The sequence below is a fragment of the Archocentrus centrarchus genome, chromosome 18, assembly GCF_007364275.1.
Source record: "Archocentrus centrarchus isolate MPI-CPG fArcCen1 chromosome 18, fArcCen1, whole genome shotgun sequence".
In the NCBI taxonomy this organism is placed as follows: Eukaryota; Metazoa; Chordata; class Actinopteri; order Cichliformes; family Cichlidae; genus Archocentrus; species Archocentrus centrarchus.
Genome location: NC_044363.1, coordinates 22,182,341 through 22,202,383, shown reverse-complemented (window position 1 = coordinate 22,202,383; position 20,043 = coordinate 22,182,341). Strand labels below are relative to the sequence as shown.

The 20,043-nt window shown below is 40.5% G+C and overlaps 1 protein-coding gene across 1 annotated transcript; it reads right to left on the bottom strand.

Moving 5' to 3' along the window:
* Positions 1-1,487: 1,487 nt before the first annotated feature.
* On the bottom strand, positions 1,488-19,535 carry dthd1 (death domain containing 1). The gene is made up of 12 exons (XM_030754091.1): positions 19,452-19,535; positions 18,717-18,861; positions 18,137-18,548; positions 16,503-17,025; positions 15,320-15,650; positions 13,313-13,492; positions 12,557-12,819; positions 12,127-12,282; positions 5,442-5,731; positions 2,127-2,380; positions 1,971-2,028; positions 1,488-1,795 (listed from the first exon to the last, which is right to left on the bottom strand). Exons 3-12 carry the CDS (start codon positions 18,540-18,542, stop codon positions 1,488-1,490), a joined length of 2,769 nt encoding a protein of 922 aa, XP_030609951.1. The 5' UTR covers positions 18,543-18,548; positions 18,717-18,861; positions 19,452-19,535.
* Positions 19,536-20,043: the final 508 nt, after the last annotated feature.

The following is a 20,043-nucleotide window of genomic DNA, read 5'->3' as shown; positions in this document are numbered from 1 at the left end:
CCATCGTTGTATTCCAGGCTAAAGATAGTTATTCCTGGTTTTACTAACATGATCTGCAAATTTAGCCCAGACTGTTTTTACTTTTAAACTTGCTCAAGAAAAGGCTGAAAAACAGTCTTGTTTGGCAGTGGCCTGGAGTGACACTGGCTGTAGTTGCTGTAGTGTAAATTTACCGCAATCAGTGTCGGGCGTGCTAATGTTAGCCTCGATCCTTAGCATCCAGGACGAAAAGGCTTAAAGTGCACAAGCAGACTTTACCTATATACCTAGGCACACTGTAAATGATTTACTTACTCCCAAACCCCTTCTGCATGGCGAGAAATCAAAAGCTTAACAGGCTGGCTGCAGCTTACTACAAAGAGCTGCAGTTCAAGGGCTGAGATTCAGAGAACAGTCACTTCCGCAAGACTGGGAAAACTCCACTGGATGACAAAGTGGAAAAGCTGCTGAATGGATGTCACGTCATTGTGTTTTCTCAGCTCCTTCGAGCTCTGCAACATTTTAAGAAATTGCACACATTCAGAGGATTTGTTTTAATATCATGTTCCCAACAGACACAAATACATAATACTGTATGTGCTCTGAATGTATCCAGCTCATACTGAAAGCAGATTTTAGTATCCTCATTAAAAAAAAAAAAAAAAAAAAAAAAAACACCTTTATGATCCAATCATCATCTGACTCTATCACATCTCAAAGATGACTCGGTATCAGGAGGAGCCGAAAAGAGGTCACAGCTCTGTGTCGGTGTTTGTTTACGCAGAGGAGAGGCGGCTGACTGGTCCGCTAAATCACCTCCCTGCCAGTGGTGACAAACTACGAAATAAAGTGAGAAAGTGAAGGTTCTGTCAGAGATGGAGGCTGCCAAAATGTCTGACTTAAAAAAGCAGCCTGAGAAAACCTAGAGAGACAGAAAGCCACCGACTAGCCTAGCTTTAGCTGATAAAAAAATAATAAGAAAATCACAAAGCCACATCACCACAGATGATTCTCTGGGCTTGTCTTCACTCAAACTGTTGAGGTTTTATTGCACTATAAACTATAATGTGAGGTAAGATATCAGTTATGAATGGCTATAACCACATACATATAAAAGCACCAAACCTCAAGGTCTGGACCCTCCAAGGAGTCACTCCAGTGATATCAGAGGTACATGAGCCAAGTGAAGACATTTGGTGAACTATATTGAAAATCTTTTTACAAATCTCTCCAGTTTTTAATTCCTTTATCAGATCTAACTGATACCTTCTCTTTCAAAAATTAGTCACATATTCTCCCTTTGTTACTCTAATACTGATTAGACTTTACCGCTAAGAAAACAACCAAAAAAAAAAAAAAAAAAAGTGGAAATGCAAGCCCGGAGGACAGCACTGAAACTCCTTGTGCAATGCTGCCCTCGTGTGGGTCAAATGCAGCACTGCAACCCACTCGCTCTGCTCTTATTAAAAGCCTTAAAAGGAAGTGCAAGCTCTCCTTTTCAGGCCTCCTTAATTCTGTGAGCTCTGTCTGGTGGTTGCAGCCTGTCTCAGCAGCAATTCTCTGGCCAGATCCGGCCTGCCAATCTTGGCCAAGCAGCGAGCGAGCAGAGAGGCCTTGGGTTGGCTTGGGACGGCGGGCAGCCCTCTCCTCCACATAACCAGGATGCTGAAGGCCTGAGAAGAGAGGCTGCTCCCAGCTCGAATCTTTACCAGCTGAGCAGCACTACGGCGGAGTCGCAGGGAGCGCACCAGCAGGCCTGTTTCCTCCTTTGAGAGCTCCCCGGACAGCCAGAGAAGAAGTGAGTCTGAGAGGGAATCTGGTCGGGAGGGCAAGACATGGATAAGTGATGCAATTTTAAAAAAAATTTTTTTTAGTATCTAGAGCTGAGACAGCTTTAAAGATGGGTTATTATAGTAACTGTGAGAAAGAGACAACGAATAATGCAATGTGGAGCAAGAAGACTGAAACACAAGACACACAAGAAGACCTACCTGAGTCCTCGCATAACTTCACCCGAGCTGTAACGGGGCGAGTAATATTTCTCACTTTCTGAAATGACATGAAACAGTAATATACTTTTATTGTCAGTCTTTTACATCAAGCATGTTTAATTTTTGCTTTTTTTTTATTTGGAAAATGCACTGCACCTTGGGTAAAGTCAGAGACAGCCTACAGACGGGATCTCCCAGAAGCTTCGTATCCTTAAGGACAGCTTTATCCTCTCGCCACTCCAGCTGACCTCTGGTGACCTTATAAAATATGGCTGTGCCCTTGTAGTGAGGACAGCTATAGTTTCCAAACGGGTCCACCTCAGTCAGATGCACTAAGAGGCGATTCTTCCTCTGGCTGTGAAAGGTGATGTGCTCATGTGTGGCTTCATTTTTGTTGGTTTCCACACTGACTGCAAGACACAAATATGCACAAATTTCAAAAGATGCAATCATATTTAGCTTCTTTCCTTTCTTATGTGATGCTAATTGAATTTCCTTGAAGGTTATGTTTGTAACATTTTTCATGGATTAAACACTTCTTTATTGCCAGTGTGTGAACAGAGAGTAAAGTAATTGGCTGGCTTCTTGGACTTTTAATAGCTTCTGAACTGATTCTGGGAAGCACTTGGCTTTCCTCGGTGCCACTTCTTTGTTCCCTGACGCAACAATAACAAGCAACTCCAAAAATGCCCAAACCACCAACAAATGAGCTCCCAGTGCAGCTCAGACTCAAAAACAATCCTCATATAAGAACAGAAACAAAATCTAATGTGACATTTTGCAAACAATAATGTTACCTTAGCTTGGTCCCTAGCTGTCTGCTATGTTAAGCAGCAAGTGATTTGTTTGTGTCATTAGGTAAGCTAATGTTAGCCAGAAGAAAGGCAGTTTTATCCAGCGAAGCCATGGAGCAAGGTAGATCTGTAGTGTATACAGACAATATAAAAGATGGTCATAGCTTCCCAGTCTTAAAAGTGAAGCCAGCTCAAACTTAAACTGAGTCTTTTTTTAATGGCCACCAGTGAGCATTGACTCATCTGGTTTCAAAAGGACTTCCAATCCTATAAAAGTCTATGGGAAAACGAACCCTTGGACTTGACCTCAGTAAAGACATTTCAAGTCATTACTGAATAACACTGAGTCCAAAGCAATGAGCATGCAGTTTCACAGTCAGATCCACCCTTCATCATCACACCAAAATCGGTAACAGAAAAAAATGCAAAAGCAAAAAAGACTTCACAGTGGAGCTCCACAAACCAACAGGTGACATCTTGGTAGCTACAGCCATCTTTTATATTGTCTGTGATTCTGAGTCTGGAAAGTGAAGCCAGTGTGAAAAGAGCCTCAAACCTGTTTTCTTTCTAAAAGCCAGCAGGGGGCAAATTCCCAGGTTTGTACAGAAGTCTATGGGAAAATGGCCTTTCCGCTCCACTGCACTATGACCTCATTAAACAGTTTATGTTAATGAGGTCATAGTGCAGTTTATGGCCTCGGTCACTAGTTTCCAGTCTGAACAGAACATGGTTTTCATTTTATAGAGTCAAAAATATCTGCCATATCAAACATGCGGAGCGTCCCCTCTGTGGCGACCCCTTGTAACAAGGGAGCAGCCGAAGGTAGCTTTAAATAGAGTCGGATAGAGCAGGATGGAGCAGGATGCTTTAGGGTGGGCCTATCATGTGACTGACAGACACAAGCCACTACAGTATGAGCAGATGCACCTTTTGCTTGTCTCATCCGGTTTCAAAACATCAAGATGGAGCTTGCCTAAACACCTAGCTTGAGGCTTCACAGCAAGACCTCACTAAGCAATGAATGACATCACCCATTGGCTATGTCTATCTTTTCCATACAGTCTACAATGCACACATAGAGACATATTTAAAAAAAAAAAAAAAAAAAAAAAAAAAAAAAAAATATATATATATATATATATATATATATATATATATATATATATATATATATATATATATATATATATATATATATATATGTTTTTTTTGTTTTCGATTTTTTTTTTTAAAGCCAGTAAGTAAATGTGTGTTTAAATTGTTCTTCTTCTTGGGAAATACAGTTGGACAAATAGGATCTATAGAATGAGAAATGATCTATCCATTACATCCAGTTTCAGTACTCATGGATGGACACAACACTGCTGACCCTGTTTTATCTGCTTTTATTGAATCGGTTTTATCCTTTTGCTTGGTGGCATGGTTTGGTAATCTGTCTCTTAAAAATAAGAATTACCTGAACCATATAGTAAAGTGGTGCAGTAAGCTGACAGGAGAGCTACAGTTAAATCTAGAGTCTCTGTACTCTGGCCAGGTACAGAGGATCTCCAGATCAATCCTAAAGGACACTTCTCATCCTTTGCACCGTGAGTTCCAGCTTCTCCCGTCAGGACGCAGATATAAAATGCCCAAATGTAAAACCAAACATTTTAAAAGCAGTTTTGTTCCCATGGCCATAAGTTTTAACAAATTTTAACCCCTTGCTGTTTTTTTTTTACTATGTTTTATGTCTCATCGTGTGTTGTTTTTTTATTCCATTTGTTCTTATTTGTTCTTACATGTGGTGTTTGTTTTTAACATGTTTTGTCTTAGTCTTTTAATCATGTCTGTATTGTTATAAACCGACTCACTGTACGGCACAACAAATTTACCTCTCGGGTACAAGTAAAGTAACTTGACTTGACTTGACAGTTTTGTACCATGGGAAACAAAAGAGGACATACAACATAGTTCACGCATTCTGCCAGCTGCCTGTATATCATTCAGCCACTTTATCATGTGGTCTGTTGCGTACTGTCTTGTGTGGTGAAGGCAGGACGCTAAACCTGTTTTGACCTGGTGCAGCAACAATCATTTGACATTTCCTGGTATATCTTTGCTTTCACTGCAAGAAATATTGAACTGAACAGGATCACCTGCTGCATATGCTCAAAATAAACCAACAATAACAATAATGTACATCACGTGTCCAACCAAGGTAAACAGGCCCATTTTATAGGAACAATGACCACACTGAGATAACAAAAAGGGCAAACAGCTGTGCTTGAGGCTAAGAGAGCTAAAAGCTGAACACCAGGATTTGTTTTTACACTTGAATACACCAATTAAGAAAAAAAACCTAACATGCTAAGCAGATATAATGTTTACAGAGGTAACTATCATAATTAAAAATACAGCTAAGGCTGATTAATTTTGCAGGTACACTGTTAGAAACCAGAGTATTGGATAAATAATGATGCCTGATGAAAAGCCAGAATCACATTAGTCAGGAGTTGTCTTTTGGGGATGATACAAATCTGGTTAAATATGTGTCAAAACTTTAAAAAGATAGAAAATGTTCTTCAGATGCTAAACACATGTTACACGTGCAAAAAAGCTGAAGATGCTCTTCAGCTTTTTTTTGTCCCAAACACATAAAGCCTCTGTAAGAAGGCAGTGAGTCAGCTTCACACTTTACCAGTGGAGGTGATGTTGCCACTGAAACGCACGAGAAGCTGATCTCCTTCACGCATTGAGATCTCTGACGAGGTCTCCACGAGGTCGTTGTAGCCCTGAGCTCGCAGTCTGTTCAGTTCCCAGCTGAGGTCTCTGCTGGGGACGGCAGCCACCAGGACGGCGCGGGGCTCATCTCGCCTTCGCTGGAGGATGACGGTGACGGCGTGGCAGCCGACCGACTCCTCCAGCTCCTCTGCCAGGGAGGTGAGGTGACAAGGCTGCGGCGGGGAGAGGAGACGAACTACGAGCAGTCTGAGGGGAGAGGCAGACAGAGGACAACTTAAGAAGTCTAGCTCAGGGGAAAGATTAGATTGCCACTGAATAGGGAAAAGAGTCTGTTATCACAGGCAAGAATACAGATGTAATAGACTTAAGACAGAATAGAGAATTCACGAAAACCTACTGCACATTTTTTTTTTCCCCATGAAAGAAGCTGTTTTAGATAAGAAAGAAGAGAATTATAACTCAGGATGGAAATGAGAATCCAATGTTATCGCGACTAGGCCTATTTTTTTAAACAGAAGACTAGAGCAGAACTGAATATTCTCCTTCTATATAACTTCTTTAGGGATGTCTTAACACTTTAGCCTTAACTTGCTGTTCATGTGCGTGTGCTCAGACATGCTAAAGCCTGGAATCTAAAGCTTGCTGCCTCACTTAAGCCCCTTATGTTAAGAAAAGCTTTCTGTAAGACTGGCTTGTTACATAAAGCTGTAGTGTTTATTGTTATTTTATTGTTACTGCCACTTAGAACACAAACATAATGTTGAGAATACATGAAAAGCACTCTTACAGCAGAGCAGTGAGTGCGGAAATGATTTGAAATGAAAGAAACAGCCGTCATCCTGCTGTAGTTGTTGAATCAGTTGCTAGTACTGCTACTTCTGCTTACGTCTGAACAAATGTAGGGATGGATGAAAAAAAGAACATTACTTACTTACTTAACTTTAATTACTCATATATACTCACCAGCCACAATATTAGGCACGCCCATTCAACTGCTTGTTAATGAAAAGCCAAACACATGGCAGTGGCAATGGTTGTTGGTCTGAGTATTTCAGAAACTGCTGATCTACTGGGATGTTCCCACACAACCATCTCTGGGGTTTACAGAGAATGGTCCAAAAATATCCAGTGAGCTGTAGTTCTCTGGGTGAAAAGGCCTTGTTGAAGTTCAACTCTAATAAGTTCTGCGTAGCTCTTGGGTATGTAATTGTAATTTTCTTGTACAAAGATTAGCACGCAAAGATGAGAAAACAACTAAAATGTAAGCCGTGTCCAAGGTCATGACCTGGGTCATTATCATGCTAGTGCCAGCTATGGGGAAGAAAACTCCCCACAGCTGGAATAGAACTGTATCCACACATGAGTATGAATCAGGTGTTATCTTTCCTTTTCAGTGTCAATGCTGGTGTGAAGACTGTTCATGCTGTATTGATCCCTTTGCAAAGGTTTCTTTCAATAAATATTAGAAAATCAGTTTGGTTTCAGAGCTCGATTTATTTTGGCCGCCACAGATGTCAGCGGTCAGAACAAAATAGCCAGACTGCTTCAAGCTGATAGGAAGGCAACGGTTACTCAATCAACCACACATTCCAACCAAGGTATGCAGAAGAGCATCTCTGAAAGCACAAGACATCAAACCTTGAAGCAGATGGTCTACAACAGCAGAAGACCACATTGGGTGCCACTCCTGTCACCTAAGAAAAGGAAACTGATGCTACAAAGGCAGGCTTACCAAAATAGGACAACAGAAAATTGGAAAAATGTTACCTTTTTGTTGCAACATTCAGATGGTAGGGTCAGAATTTGGCACAAACAGCATGAAAGCTTGGATTGATGAAGGTGGTTCAGGCTGGTAGTGGCCATGTCACAAAGCTCAAATGATCTCAAACTGGTTTCTTGAACATGACAGTGAGCTCACTGCACTCAAATGACCTCCACAGTCACCAGATCTCAATCCAGCAGATCAATACAACGGGTGATTGGTATCATGGATGTGTAGCCGACAATTCTGCAGCAACTGTGTGATGCTGTCATGTCAACATGGACTAAAATCTCTGAGGAGTGTTTCCAGCAGTTTGTTGAATCGGTGCCATGAAGAATTACAGTTTTTCTCAATCCCTTTGATGCAGTTCTCACATCAATAACATCATTCTCACCGCTCTTAATGCAGTTCTCAAAACAGTTAAGGCAGTTTTCATAACACCTATGCACATAAACGTGTGCAAAAGGCACTAAAATAACAGTTACGTAACTATGCCAATAAATGCCAATCGCCAAACTCGACGTCAATGATTTTATTAGAAAAGTACACCATGAACATACAACTGGTGAAAAAAAGACACAGATGGGGCACCAGGATAGCTAAGGGCATGAGCAGGTGCCCATGTATGCCGCTTGGCTGTGCGGCCGGCGCCGGTTTGAGTCCTAGCCTGTCGCCATTTGCCGCATGCCTTCCCCCATTTCTCCTCCCCGCTTTCCTGTCTATCTCCACTGAAGAACTGTCGAATAAAGCCGAAAAGGCCAAAAAAAAAAAAGTACACCATGAACATACAACTGGTGAACAAAAGGACACAGATACCAAAATCAGTCATATGAGGAATCTCAAACTAATACAGTCCACAATTATTCTGCCTAAACAGTTCAAAAGTGTGGCAAACCCTTGCTCTTGTGCTTCATGGAAGTTTGACGCTGTAGAAACCAGCAGTAGTCACCCATCATGATTGCGTTATAGCGCCCCTGGTACCTGATCTCCATTTCAGAGATATCTTGATGGAACCTTTCACCAAGGTCGTCGCTCACATCACCCAAACTGGGTGGAAAGAAGTCAAGATGAGAGTGAAGGACGTGACTCTTAAGTGACGTTCTGCAACCCATGTGTTTGAATGATATGAGCATGTCATCAACTGATTCTTCATAGTTTGTGGCTTTGTGGTTGCCCAAGAAATTCTGTGAACAACCTGAACAAATGATTCCTGTGCACTTAGTTCAAGGGGTCTGAGCTTAGATGGAAAGTCTTTGTCTCTAATAAGCTCACAGACTTGGGGTCCATCAAAGATTCCAGCTTTAAGTTTGGCATCACTTTGGACTGCCCCAGAAACACTCTTCCATCACTTGATGTAGCACTAAAACTTTGTTTTTATCTATTGACAGATCAAAGCAGTCACCATAAGAAACTGCAAATTTCTGGCATTGTTGATCCTCAATATTGGCAGTTAAACTTTAGTTGATTAAATTTTAATGACCATAGACAAAGACAATCTTGGCAGACCCCTCTCACACCCGTTCAACCTGCTACCATCAGGGAAGAGACTCAGGTCCCACAAAGGCAGGATGAACAGGCTGAGGAACAGTTAATCTGACTCTTGAACACTACACAATTATACACAACAGTAGCTCCACTGATTCACTGCTCACTTCTGACTTCCTCACTGCTCACAGCACACTGCTGAGTGTTTGACCACTCAAAGACTACTGTTTACCATGAATATCTGGCATATTTATTCATTTATTTCCCTCAACCCTGTGCTATATTAGTGCATTCAATATAATATCTGGTACATAGTCTTCTCTGTGCAATAACTGGCATTTGTGCAATATTTGGTATATTTTGTATAGTTGTTACATTTACTTATTCCCCTGTAGGTCCTTGCTTTCTTTGATATTCATACTCCTGCTTTTTGTAGCATATACATACTGCTTTTACAGTATTTTTGTATCTTCTTGTTTAGGTTTTATAAAGAAAAGGCACTGAGCTGTGGCAGCTGCTACATTTTTGTCATACTCCATGTTTGATGGCAATAAAAGCTTTCTGTTCTATTTCTATTCTATTCTACTCGATATACAGTCAGACAGAATAGCTTTTTACTCTAATATAATTCTGTACTCTTTTTATCACATGTTGCAGGCTAAATCTCTGGTAAAACAAAAACTGAAACAGCTGGACTTCACTGAGAAGTTTCAGGAAATTTTTCATTACTCTGCACTGCCCTCTTAGTTCCCCCGATAAACAAACAAACCTGGAGCCAATGCCTACTCTCTGGATCTCGGCAAAAAGGCACAAAGCCATGTTTCATGGACCTTAGATTCCTCAAAGAAGGTGCTTGTTTTTTTTTTTTTTCTTTTTGCAGTAATTTTCAAATTTAAAATGTAACTCATTTTGTTCACGACTTATTTTCATATGATTGGATGTCTTCATGCATTTCAGTGGTGCTAATATTGTAGTTTCACTTCAGTTACCTGGTGTGTGTGAACTTTTCCTCTTCTGCATTTAGGCACGGGATTTATTACACGCTCCTGCATTGTGTGAAAAGCCAGCAAATTCTGAAACCGTATGTTAGAGCCGACGTCATCAGGCTAAAACCACGCAGGCCTTCAAACCAACTACAGTGACTGATCAAGTTTGGCAGAAAGGTTCAGGCATGGGGAGATGTGATAAGAGATGATCACAGCTTACTTGGAATCTTTTTGAAGAATTCTGTCAGGAGTCTGCTTTTGACACAATATTATGTTTTTCAGGTTTTAATTTTACTGGATGGACAAACTCGACAAATCAGTACTGGCTTTGAAACAAATGAGCACCACCCGTCAAGTTCTGCTCTGTGGTTATCTGCGCTGTCTGTTGTTCTGCTTTGGATGTTCCCACCTCATACTGCTCTCTGTGCTGTGATCTGGTTCGGTTGGAGAGTACGGCAACACATCTGCTGAGCAGTGCTGTCACAGAGATGCTAATTTATGGTAACTCTTAATGATTAGGCTCAATCTACTTCTTGCAACCTCAAATTGTTCCTCAGCCCTGCAACATGAAACATGAGAGCCATATTACATTTGGTTTTACCTCCATACAGTGGCTTCTTGTTAGCTTTAAAACTTAATGTGCAGTTCTAATAATTATCTATAAAGCACATTATCTTCTCCCTTAATATAATCTGTATGTCTGAGCTGCTTCATATCAAAATGATCGTCACTGCTCATTCTACAGAATGTTTGTCCAATTGTAATTCTAGAGAACAATTTAAACACATTTGCTTACTGGCTTTAAAATATAGAAAATTATACATTTTAAACATGTCTCTATATGTGCATAGTCGGCTGTATACAAAAATAGACACAGCAAATGGATGATGTCATCTATTGCTTAGTGAGGTCGTGCTGTGAAGCCTCAAGCTGGGTGTTTATGGTTTTGAAACTGAATGAGACAAGCAAAAGGTGCATCTGACTGACACTGCATGCTCATACTGTAGTGTCTTGTGGCTGTCAATCACATGATAGTCAGGTCCGAAAGCAAATACTGCTCCATCCTACTTTTTGGGTCTGTTTATAAAATGAAAATTATGCATTGTTCAATAAGACCTGAAACTAGTGACCGAGGCCATAAACTCATTAAAGTGTTTAATGGGGTCATAGTGCAATGGAACTGAAGGGCATTTATGTATAGACGTCTGCACAAATCTCAGGATTTGCCCCCTGCTGGCCTTTAGAAAGATTTAAGGCTCAGATGTCACTCACTGGTTTGTGGGGTTCCACTGTGAAGTCTTCAGCATTTTTGCCATTGGTGTTCTTGGTGTGATGATGAAGGGTGGAGCTGACTCTAAAACCGCATGCTCATTGGCTAACGACTTGCCAATCACAAGTCATTGGCCAATGAGCGTATACTGGATAATCCTCCCTTCTGACATTAAGAATAACCAAAATTTACAAAACAGATTTAATGTTTTCTTCAGTATGACACGAAACAAGTGACTGATCCCATGAACTCAACAGGAAAGTGTTTACAGAGGTACGGGCAGAGAGCCCACAGATAGCTAATGAGGTTTTTCACACGACATCATGCACACATTTCTCAAGAGTTGGCCGCCATGCTGGATGTGATACAACGATCAGCTGCTAGGGAAAAATGTGCATTCCTTGCCTGGTGGCAGTGCTTCAAAGGCATTGCTGGCTGTCTCTGGGTGAAATAGTTTGCAAAGATGGCGCTGCACCAAAAACCTCCTAGCAGTTGCTTTGGTTGCTGGCGGTTTGTTGTGCTTGCCTTCGGTTTTTCATGTTTGTCTGAAAGTATTCGCTAACTATTAGTCCACCTAGAGAAGATTTGCCTTCAAAGTAAAAGTTGTGCCTCAGCATTGCAGGTGGTTCCCAGAGGGGGGGGGTCAGTGACTGGTCTGTTGGACTACATGACTGCCATCAACTTCTAGCAACCACTCATAACCGTATGCCGAATACTCGTTTTTCCCTCGTGACAGGTGGTTGCCAGATGGTGGCAGAGCAGTCTCTATACCTGTGCGACTGGGACTATGTTCACTCCTACACTGTCACCATATTAACATCATGTCTGCAAAACCTCAGTAGGACTGGAAGGCTTGATTCAACCACAGGTATTGCCCTCTGGTGGCCATTAAAACCAATACAAGTTTAAGAAGCTTATGTGTTGGCTTCACTTTCCAGACCCAGAAGCTACATCCATCTTTTATGTACAGCTGGTCGACTTTTTTTTTAATGTGTATTTTATGTTGTTCCTTGTTGTCCTTCACAACAAATCACTACGTGTTTTCTATCTAAATAAAACCTTACCATATATTCTCTACACCTATATTTAAATTTGCACCACCGATTATTTTAAGAGGAGAAAACATGGTGCTACAAACCTGTCAAAGTTCTCTATCAGGTCAAAGGACACCAGGCCCTTCTGCTGGCTCCTGACGGTGACTTTATCCACGATGATCCACTGTTTGTCCCTTGAGGCCAAAACAACCAGTGACTTGTTGGACATTTCCTTAGATTCCATAGAGGCTTCCACGAATCTGACATAGAAACAAAAAATCTTTGGTCATTCTTATTTCATTAAAGTTGGTTTGTATGTTCCATGCACATACACTCAGTCATTCTGTTTTTTTTTTTTTTATTATTTTTTATTATTTTTAATTTTTTATTTTATTTTATTTTTTTTTAGTCATTCTGTGCTTTTAACTGCCTTCTGAATCTGTAGTCTCTTATTTATATCCCCTATATATCCTCTATGACATAGTTTAGTTCAATGAAATCTGTAAAAACTCTAAGATGCCACATTTAAATCACCTCAGTCTGTGGGAAAGTGCATAATCCCATGGAGGAGAATCACTGACAGGCCAGCTTTCTGGGTCTTGGTTCTCTGCTTGTCCCCTTATGCTCCTCTTTTTCGCAGGATTTGGGGGACATGGAAGCGTGACTGTGAGTGGTCTTCTCAGGGGCTGTGAGGTCGGGTGGGTGAGGTAGAGCAGCGGGCTGGTAGACACCACCGAATGATAGGCATCATTTCTGGACTTGACAGAAGCCAGAAGCACGGCGTCTAGTGGCTGGATCTGAAGCAGACAAGAAAACAGCTGTTCTGTAGTTTAGACAAAAATGCTGCTTGATGTGAGAATTTGTCTATTTTTTTTTTTCGAGAGCTTTTGTTTTGCCGCCAGCCTGTTGTTTTATCAAAGAGAGCTGTGCAGAGTGGGAGTTGGTGGATTTGACGTAAGATCAAGCAACAAACTGCTGCAGTGAAGTTAGTTCACCAATGTTTGGTCTCAGGAGTCAATTAAAAAAAATCGGCCACAGCTGTTTCTGCCTCTCAGCAAACATCTGTCAAAACTTAAGTCTGTAAATTAGGAGCATGCTTTCTGCTTGTTCATAATTTCTCCTTTCTATTTTTATCTCAGGTTTGGAAACATTTCAAAGGCTCTGTCCCAAGAAGCGCTTCCTATCGCTCAATGCCAACCAGACCTCACTTGTGCAAATCTTCAGTTGCTGCTGCACCACACTGAAAGTAAAGTGGGAGAAAGATGGGTAATGATCAGGTTTTTTGCATACCATGGTTTGTGCTATTACAGGTGCAGTGAAGGATCCTGGGAGGTAGTTCAGACAGATTCGGGGGTCCATGGGGAGTTTCAGTGACAACCCCCTCCTGGGAATGGTGTAATTTTCTTTTTTTAGACAAGAAACCACTGCAAACAGACCCACAGAGTACACCTTCACCTCTGCAAACGAGCCCTGATAACAAGAAAACATGATTTAAATCTGTTATGGGCAAAATCCTTAAACAAGCTTTCCCCAACAAACCATTTCTATGTATCTTAGGTTAAGAATAAGTACAATTACAGTTTATTTTGTTAGTGTTTCTGCTTCCACACAACATACAGCTATGGTAAAAAGAAAGTACACCCTCTTTTATTTTACATATCAAGACATAATAAAATCATATGTTCCTTGACAGGTATTAAAATTAGGTAACTACAACCTCAGATGAACAACAATATGACATATTACACTGTGTCATTATTTAACAAAAACTAAACCAAAATGGAAAAGCAGTGTGTGAAAAACTGAATCCACCCCATGATGCAGTAGCTTCAGCAGAACCACCTTCAGCAGCAATAACTTGAAGTAATCATTTTCTGAGAGACTTTCTGAGTCTCTCACTCCACAGTGAAGGAATTTTTGTCCCACTCTTCTTTACAACATTGCTTCAGTTCATCTGTTGGACAGATGGCCTCACATGTGACTCTAGAATACCGGTATACAGAGGAGTTCATGCTCAACTCAATGACTGCAAGGTGCCAAAATGACTGTAAAACAAGCCAAAATCATCACACCTCCACCATCGTGCTGACAGTTGGTGTGAGGTGTTTGTGTCTTGTGGTTTGTTAGGTTTTACAAACCTAAGCCATGCTGCCACGTTCTTCTTAGAGAGAAGATGCTTTCTTCTGCATCTCTTGCAATAAGTCAAACTTGTTCTTTTTTTTTTTTTTTTAATTATACTGTCAGAAATTTTAACATTTAAGATGCTGACTCAAACCTGTAGAGTCTGAGATGAAGCTCTTGGGTTTTTTTTTTTTTTTTTTTTTTTTTTTTTTTTGCAGTTTCTCTAAGGATTGCACCGTCTGATCTTGGGGTGAATTATCTGGAACGTCTACTCCTGGGAAGACTGACAACTTTTCCATTTGTGAATAACCTTTCTCACTGTAGAATGATGGACTTCAAATTGTTTGGAAATGACCAGAATTGATGATTGCTTCTTTAAGATCATTGCTGATATCTTTCCTCCTTGATATTGTTTTAACACACACCTGAATGCTCCAGACGAGCAAATGGTCAAAACTCCTGCTTTCATTTCATTATCAGCACCTGGCTGCTACTTACTCTCTTGAAATCCTATGACAGCAGTAAGGCTATACTTCACACACGGTTTCTACATTTTGGCTTAATTTTTGTTAAATACATAATGAGACAGTAAAATATGTCATGTATTGCTGTTTTGTATTTAAGACCTACTGAACGCCAGATTATTTTTATTACTATTATTAGATAGAAACACTGGGAATAATGTTTTTTTTCAGAAACTATTTTGTCAGTTAGGGTAGATGTACAGTAGCAACAGTCTTATACAAGTGTTAGATTTTCTGTCAATGTTTTGTGTACTGTGAGTGGGGTTAAAATGCACTAAACAAAGAAAAAGGTGTATAACAAGGTTCTATGTTAGGACCTCTTTTTTTCCCATTGTTTAGATCTGTATTTATACATCTGCATCCCTGAACTTTTAATGGAAGATTTTTTTTTTTTAATCTAGATAATGATACTCTGGAAATAATAGTTTGAACTGATTGAGAAAAAGTCTCAACATACAAAGGTTTTGAAATACAGCTGGATGATGAAGTAACATTTCACATACATTTTGTCAGGTCTGCACTGGAAACATAATAATTTATCAGCTCCAGCTTATATAAAGCTTAAATAAAATATATTAAAATAAAAATTATAAATTGTAAAATAAAATAAGAATTTAAGTAACAAATATTTATAAGTGAGAGAATTACTTACCTTCTGTCCTCCATACACGGCCTCTGTTGCTACCGGAGTGATGTAGCTGACCCTCTTCTGCTCATCTATTATCTTCACAGCAACATCCCTGTAGTTGCCGCGATGGCGTGCTTGGAAAGGCACAACCACAATAGCGGGGAAATGAAAAGTTGTGGCATCTTCAACTTTGACCCGGATCACTCTACTAACCAGCTCCTCTGAGCCAGTCACCATCAAGCAGCTCAGGGTGTCAGCCACCTCACACCTCAGGACTTCAGCTGCACCAACAGGTGCTCTGATAAAGCAAGCGTCTGGCACATGAGAATGGCTGCCCTCCAGCTGACCAGTGAGCCTAAATGTTGTTTTTAAAAACACATAAATGCTCTTGATTTAAATAAAGCTTGACTGTCGTTCCTTTTTGCACACTTGCATTTGCTCTTAATTTTTTTTTTAGTAGAAATATTATCATCTTGATAAAAAAAAAAAAAAAAAAGTGCAAACATATTAAGACTTGCTGAAATGTTGGAGCATGCACTTTTCCATATCAGCTCTTTCCAGACTTAGCCTCTCCCTCAGATCTTAATTTTCCTGATTTGTTTGGCTTTTGGATGTGTGCGTGTGCAACTGCCTGACAGTGAACTGTGTGAAACAGCTGGCTATGTGGAGGCCAAGAGGTCACAAATGTGTGCAGCTTATGATAAAGCACTGCAGAGAGTTTGTCCTGTATCAGTGAGCAGGAGAAATGAGGGGAAGGAAATCATGTCCAGACTCGCAAGCCGTCCCCGTGGAGAGCAGAGAACAAAATGCTCAACATCTTTTTTTTTTTACAAGTGTGGATTATTGATGTTGCCAGAATACTGTCAGCAAGTGGGACAAAGTATTAACTACTTTTGTTGTTTACAACAAATGGAAAATGATGTTCTATCTCATGCTGTGCAGAAAATGTGTATGAACTGAAGAAGACATTTAGATTTAATTATGCTTGAATAGCCTAGCCATAAAAACATAAACCTGAGTTCACTGGCTGTAAACATCATATAGCTTCAAGCAAGAAACCACAAAAACTGATGCAATACACTGTATATTACAGGAAGTGTGGATTAGGGATAAATATTTTAACAAACCTAGAACTACCTAAAAGGAAGCAAGACCCTGTGTGTTAGGGGTTAAAATGGGGCAAGCAGGGACGATTTAATCAGCTTACCCTACTGTAATCCATTCATTCCTTCTCTCCTCTTTGCCCTCATCATTGATCCTCTCACGATCCTTTTCTGTCTCATCCAGTAACTCAGTCTGAGAGTGAATGGATTTCTCCAGAAAGTCACTTGCTTGACCTTTGACATGCAATTCTGTCCCCGTGTCTTCCTCTTTGTTGCAGTTACTGCTGAATGTGGAGTCTGCTGTTTGTTCAGTATCTGGTGATGCCCTTGTAGGGCTTCGATCAGCTCCGACCTCAACCTCCTGTTCGTGCCCCAAATCAGACTCGAGTCGATCGGGGGAGTTCGGGTGATTGTTGACATCTTCGGGCTGCACTGGAGCGTCTGTTTCTCTGGATTCTTGAAGTGCTTCACCCGCAATTGAGGCCTCATCTACAGATAACTGGTGAATTGCTGCGTCCAGCTTGAGAATGATTGAGCCTATTTTGTCTATTATCTTCTCTACGTCCTCTCCAGCACTCAGAAAAATGTCGCTGCAGGAGCCTGAACGGGGCCTACACTCTGCATTCTCTGAAAAAGAATTAAAACAATACAAATTAAACTTTTACTCCGCTACAGTTTTTTAAATGAGTTATTCCTTTGTTACGTTCCCTTCTAACAATGAACTGAAACTTTTGCCTTACATTTGAAAGGAACATGAACATTTGAAATTGATTCAAATCATTTAAGATCCTTCTTTTCATTGGTTAATTCTACAGCTGTACTGTGCAAAAGTCTTGAGCCACCCATCATTGATTCAGATTTTGCTAGGAAAATGGGAAATCGCAGTTTATTGAAACATTCACGAAATTATTCTTCAACACAGCCTGAACCCTCTGAGGCAACTTTCCTGTCATTTTTTATGTAGTCTTCAGGAATAGTTCTCCAGGGTTCTTGAAGGACATTCAAAGCTCTTCTTTGGATGTTGGCTGCCTTTTGCTTCATTCTCTGTCAAGATGATCCCACACAATGTTGAGGTCAGGGATCTGAGGAGGCCGATCCATGACTGATAGTGTTTTACTGTGTGTTTTTCTACCCAGTTATGCTTTTACTGCATTAGCAGTGTGTTTTGCATCATTGTCATGCTGAAAAGTGAAGTCACTGCCCATCAGACACTTTCAAGATGGTATTGCATGGCGAATCAAAATCTATTTTACAATGTCTAAATAAAATCTTTGAAAGACCTTCAGAAAGCCCGGAGAACTTTTTGAAGGTTGATTGTCTTACGTTGTGTCTTTTCTTGGTGTCTGTGTTATGAGAAATACCTGAACTGTTTTGAAACTGCGTTAAGAGTGGTGAGATTACATCAAAGCAACTGAGAAAAACTATATTTCCAAGAAGTAAGGAAGAAAGAAAGCTTGAGAAAGAGTGTGCTGACATCATTGTTTTGATGACTTGTGCAAAGGGGCAGGACTTCTTTATCCTGCTCCTTTCACTCTTGGGAGGTTGCACTGCGATGAGAATTTTTTTTAGGTGGACTTGGAGGTGGAGAGTGGAAAATTAACAAATGAAATACATGCTGTTACTTCTATGTGCTGTGAAGGCTCTGAGAGTTGAACAAGTTTATTTTAAATTTTTTTAAAGCTTCTCAAAAAGGCCAGGGATCACATGTAGGACTCAGATAAAAGATAAAACCATGTACCTGTTGCAGATGGACACTGCTGATCTCCACCTCCTGGTGGAGTGCTGTTGAGCATGGCGGCACATTCTCTGAGAGCTTGTTTCCAATCTCTCAGTTTGCCTGAATGAAAAACACTCAGCTCCCTCAGCACTCCCAGACCCTTACTTTTGCAACCTTGCTCCTCCTGCTCTTCATCCTCCTTCTCATCTTCTGCTGTCCTCAGCATCCCTCCTTCCCTCCCTCTTTGTGTTTTTTCTCTTGAAGATCTCCTCCCATCTGCTGTTGCATTGGGATGATTTCTGCCGTATCGGACACCTTCAAGTTCCTGAACAGTTTCAGTCAACACCATAGGGAGACCGTCCTCACTTGCGCAGTTAGGAGGCTTCGCTGCTTCCATTAGCTCATTCACATGCAGATTCGTAGCCATGCTGAACTGAAAAATGCAAAAGGTGAGAGTCAGAAGTATCTGCTCAGGCTTTTTTTTTTTCCTAGCCTTTCCCCCACTCCATCTTGCATGTGGCAAAATCTTTTCATTCCTTTTACAAAATTTAGCTGAAAAGCATCAAACACTGAATAAAAGAGCATTGCATTTCTTGTGTACCTCCTCTTATGTTTGAAGCTGAAGCCCTGCTGGGTTGCTGTGTCCTTGGCAGTGATGTGTGACTGTGTCCAGCTATCCCAGTTTACAGGCGCCAGGGCTGCATTTATCAGGCTGCCAGCAGTAAAACATGTTGCCAAGGCGACCCCTGGAGGCGTGGAAGGGAGAGACAAAAGAGGAGACTCACGGGAAGACGGAGCTCAGTCCACCACACACCTCATAGTCTTGTGTCACTCATTTTGCTGCTTGCGTGTCCAGCCAGTAAAAGATGTCACGCACCCCCGAATCATTCAAAAGCACAGCAGGACGTTACTCGGATTCTTGCCTATTGTTTAGAACACATTCAAATTCATAGATAATTTGTTTTCCTCACACGTGTTGCTGCAAAAGCAAGTGCATGCTGGGAAAACTATTTATAAAGAACAAAGGTTCATATGTGCCGTTTCTGTGGGTTTCCTGTGTGGCACTTCTGGTGTTGTTGGTCGAGTTCTCTGACATCAGTGATAAAGGAAGTTTCTAGAGCCTCTCCAGGTTTAAAAGAAAAGAAATACTAAGCTCGAGTATTGAAGTCTTTGCGTGAATTACCATTTTTAAATTTAGATTATCACATCATTTTGAAAAAGAAGAGATGTTTCTGATAGCATTAATGATGGCTCTGTTCCATATGAGGGTCACATTAAATGCACGTTACTTAGCTACATGGACTGAAGCATTTCGCTATTTACAGCTGTGCTTTACCTGTTAAGTCAAGCGTGCTCAGAAGAAGGCCGCAGTACTGCAGTACTTTGTCTCCATCATGTGGCTGATGCCACACACTTCCCCCTGTTATTGCCCCCCCCCCCCAAAGCTATGGTTACTGTGGGGGGGGCTGCGTCCGTAAGGTAAGAAGAAAAAAAAAAAAAGATTGATAATTTAAAATTATTGATGTATTATCAATTCAGAGACATCAGAGGCAGGGCACATTAGGGTGACACTTTTAATTAATTAAAAAAAAACAAAACAAAAAAAATCTGCCATAACAAAAGTTTTAAAAATGTCTAATAAACATACAAAATATTAAATTGATAAACATCAAAACAAAATAGTGAATATAAATATATTTACATTTTTTTACTTTATTATTTTTTTTACAAACACAATATCAGGAATATAAAAAAATACTTTGATGAATTATGTTTATTGTAGTTTTTGTTTGAAAGAAAATACGTTATTATTATTATTATTATCATTAGTAGTAGTAGTAGTAGTAGTAGTATTACCCATGTTGTTTTAAATGGCAAACTGTGGACATGCATTCCTGCCTGTGCTGAATGCATGTCCCGAGGCTCCG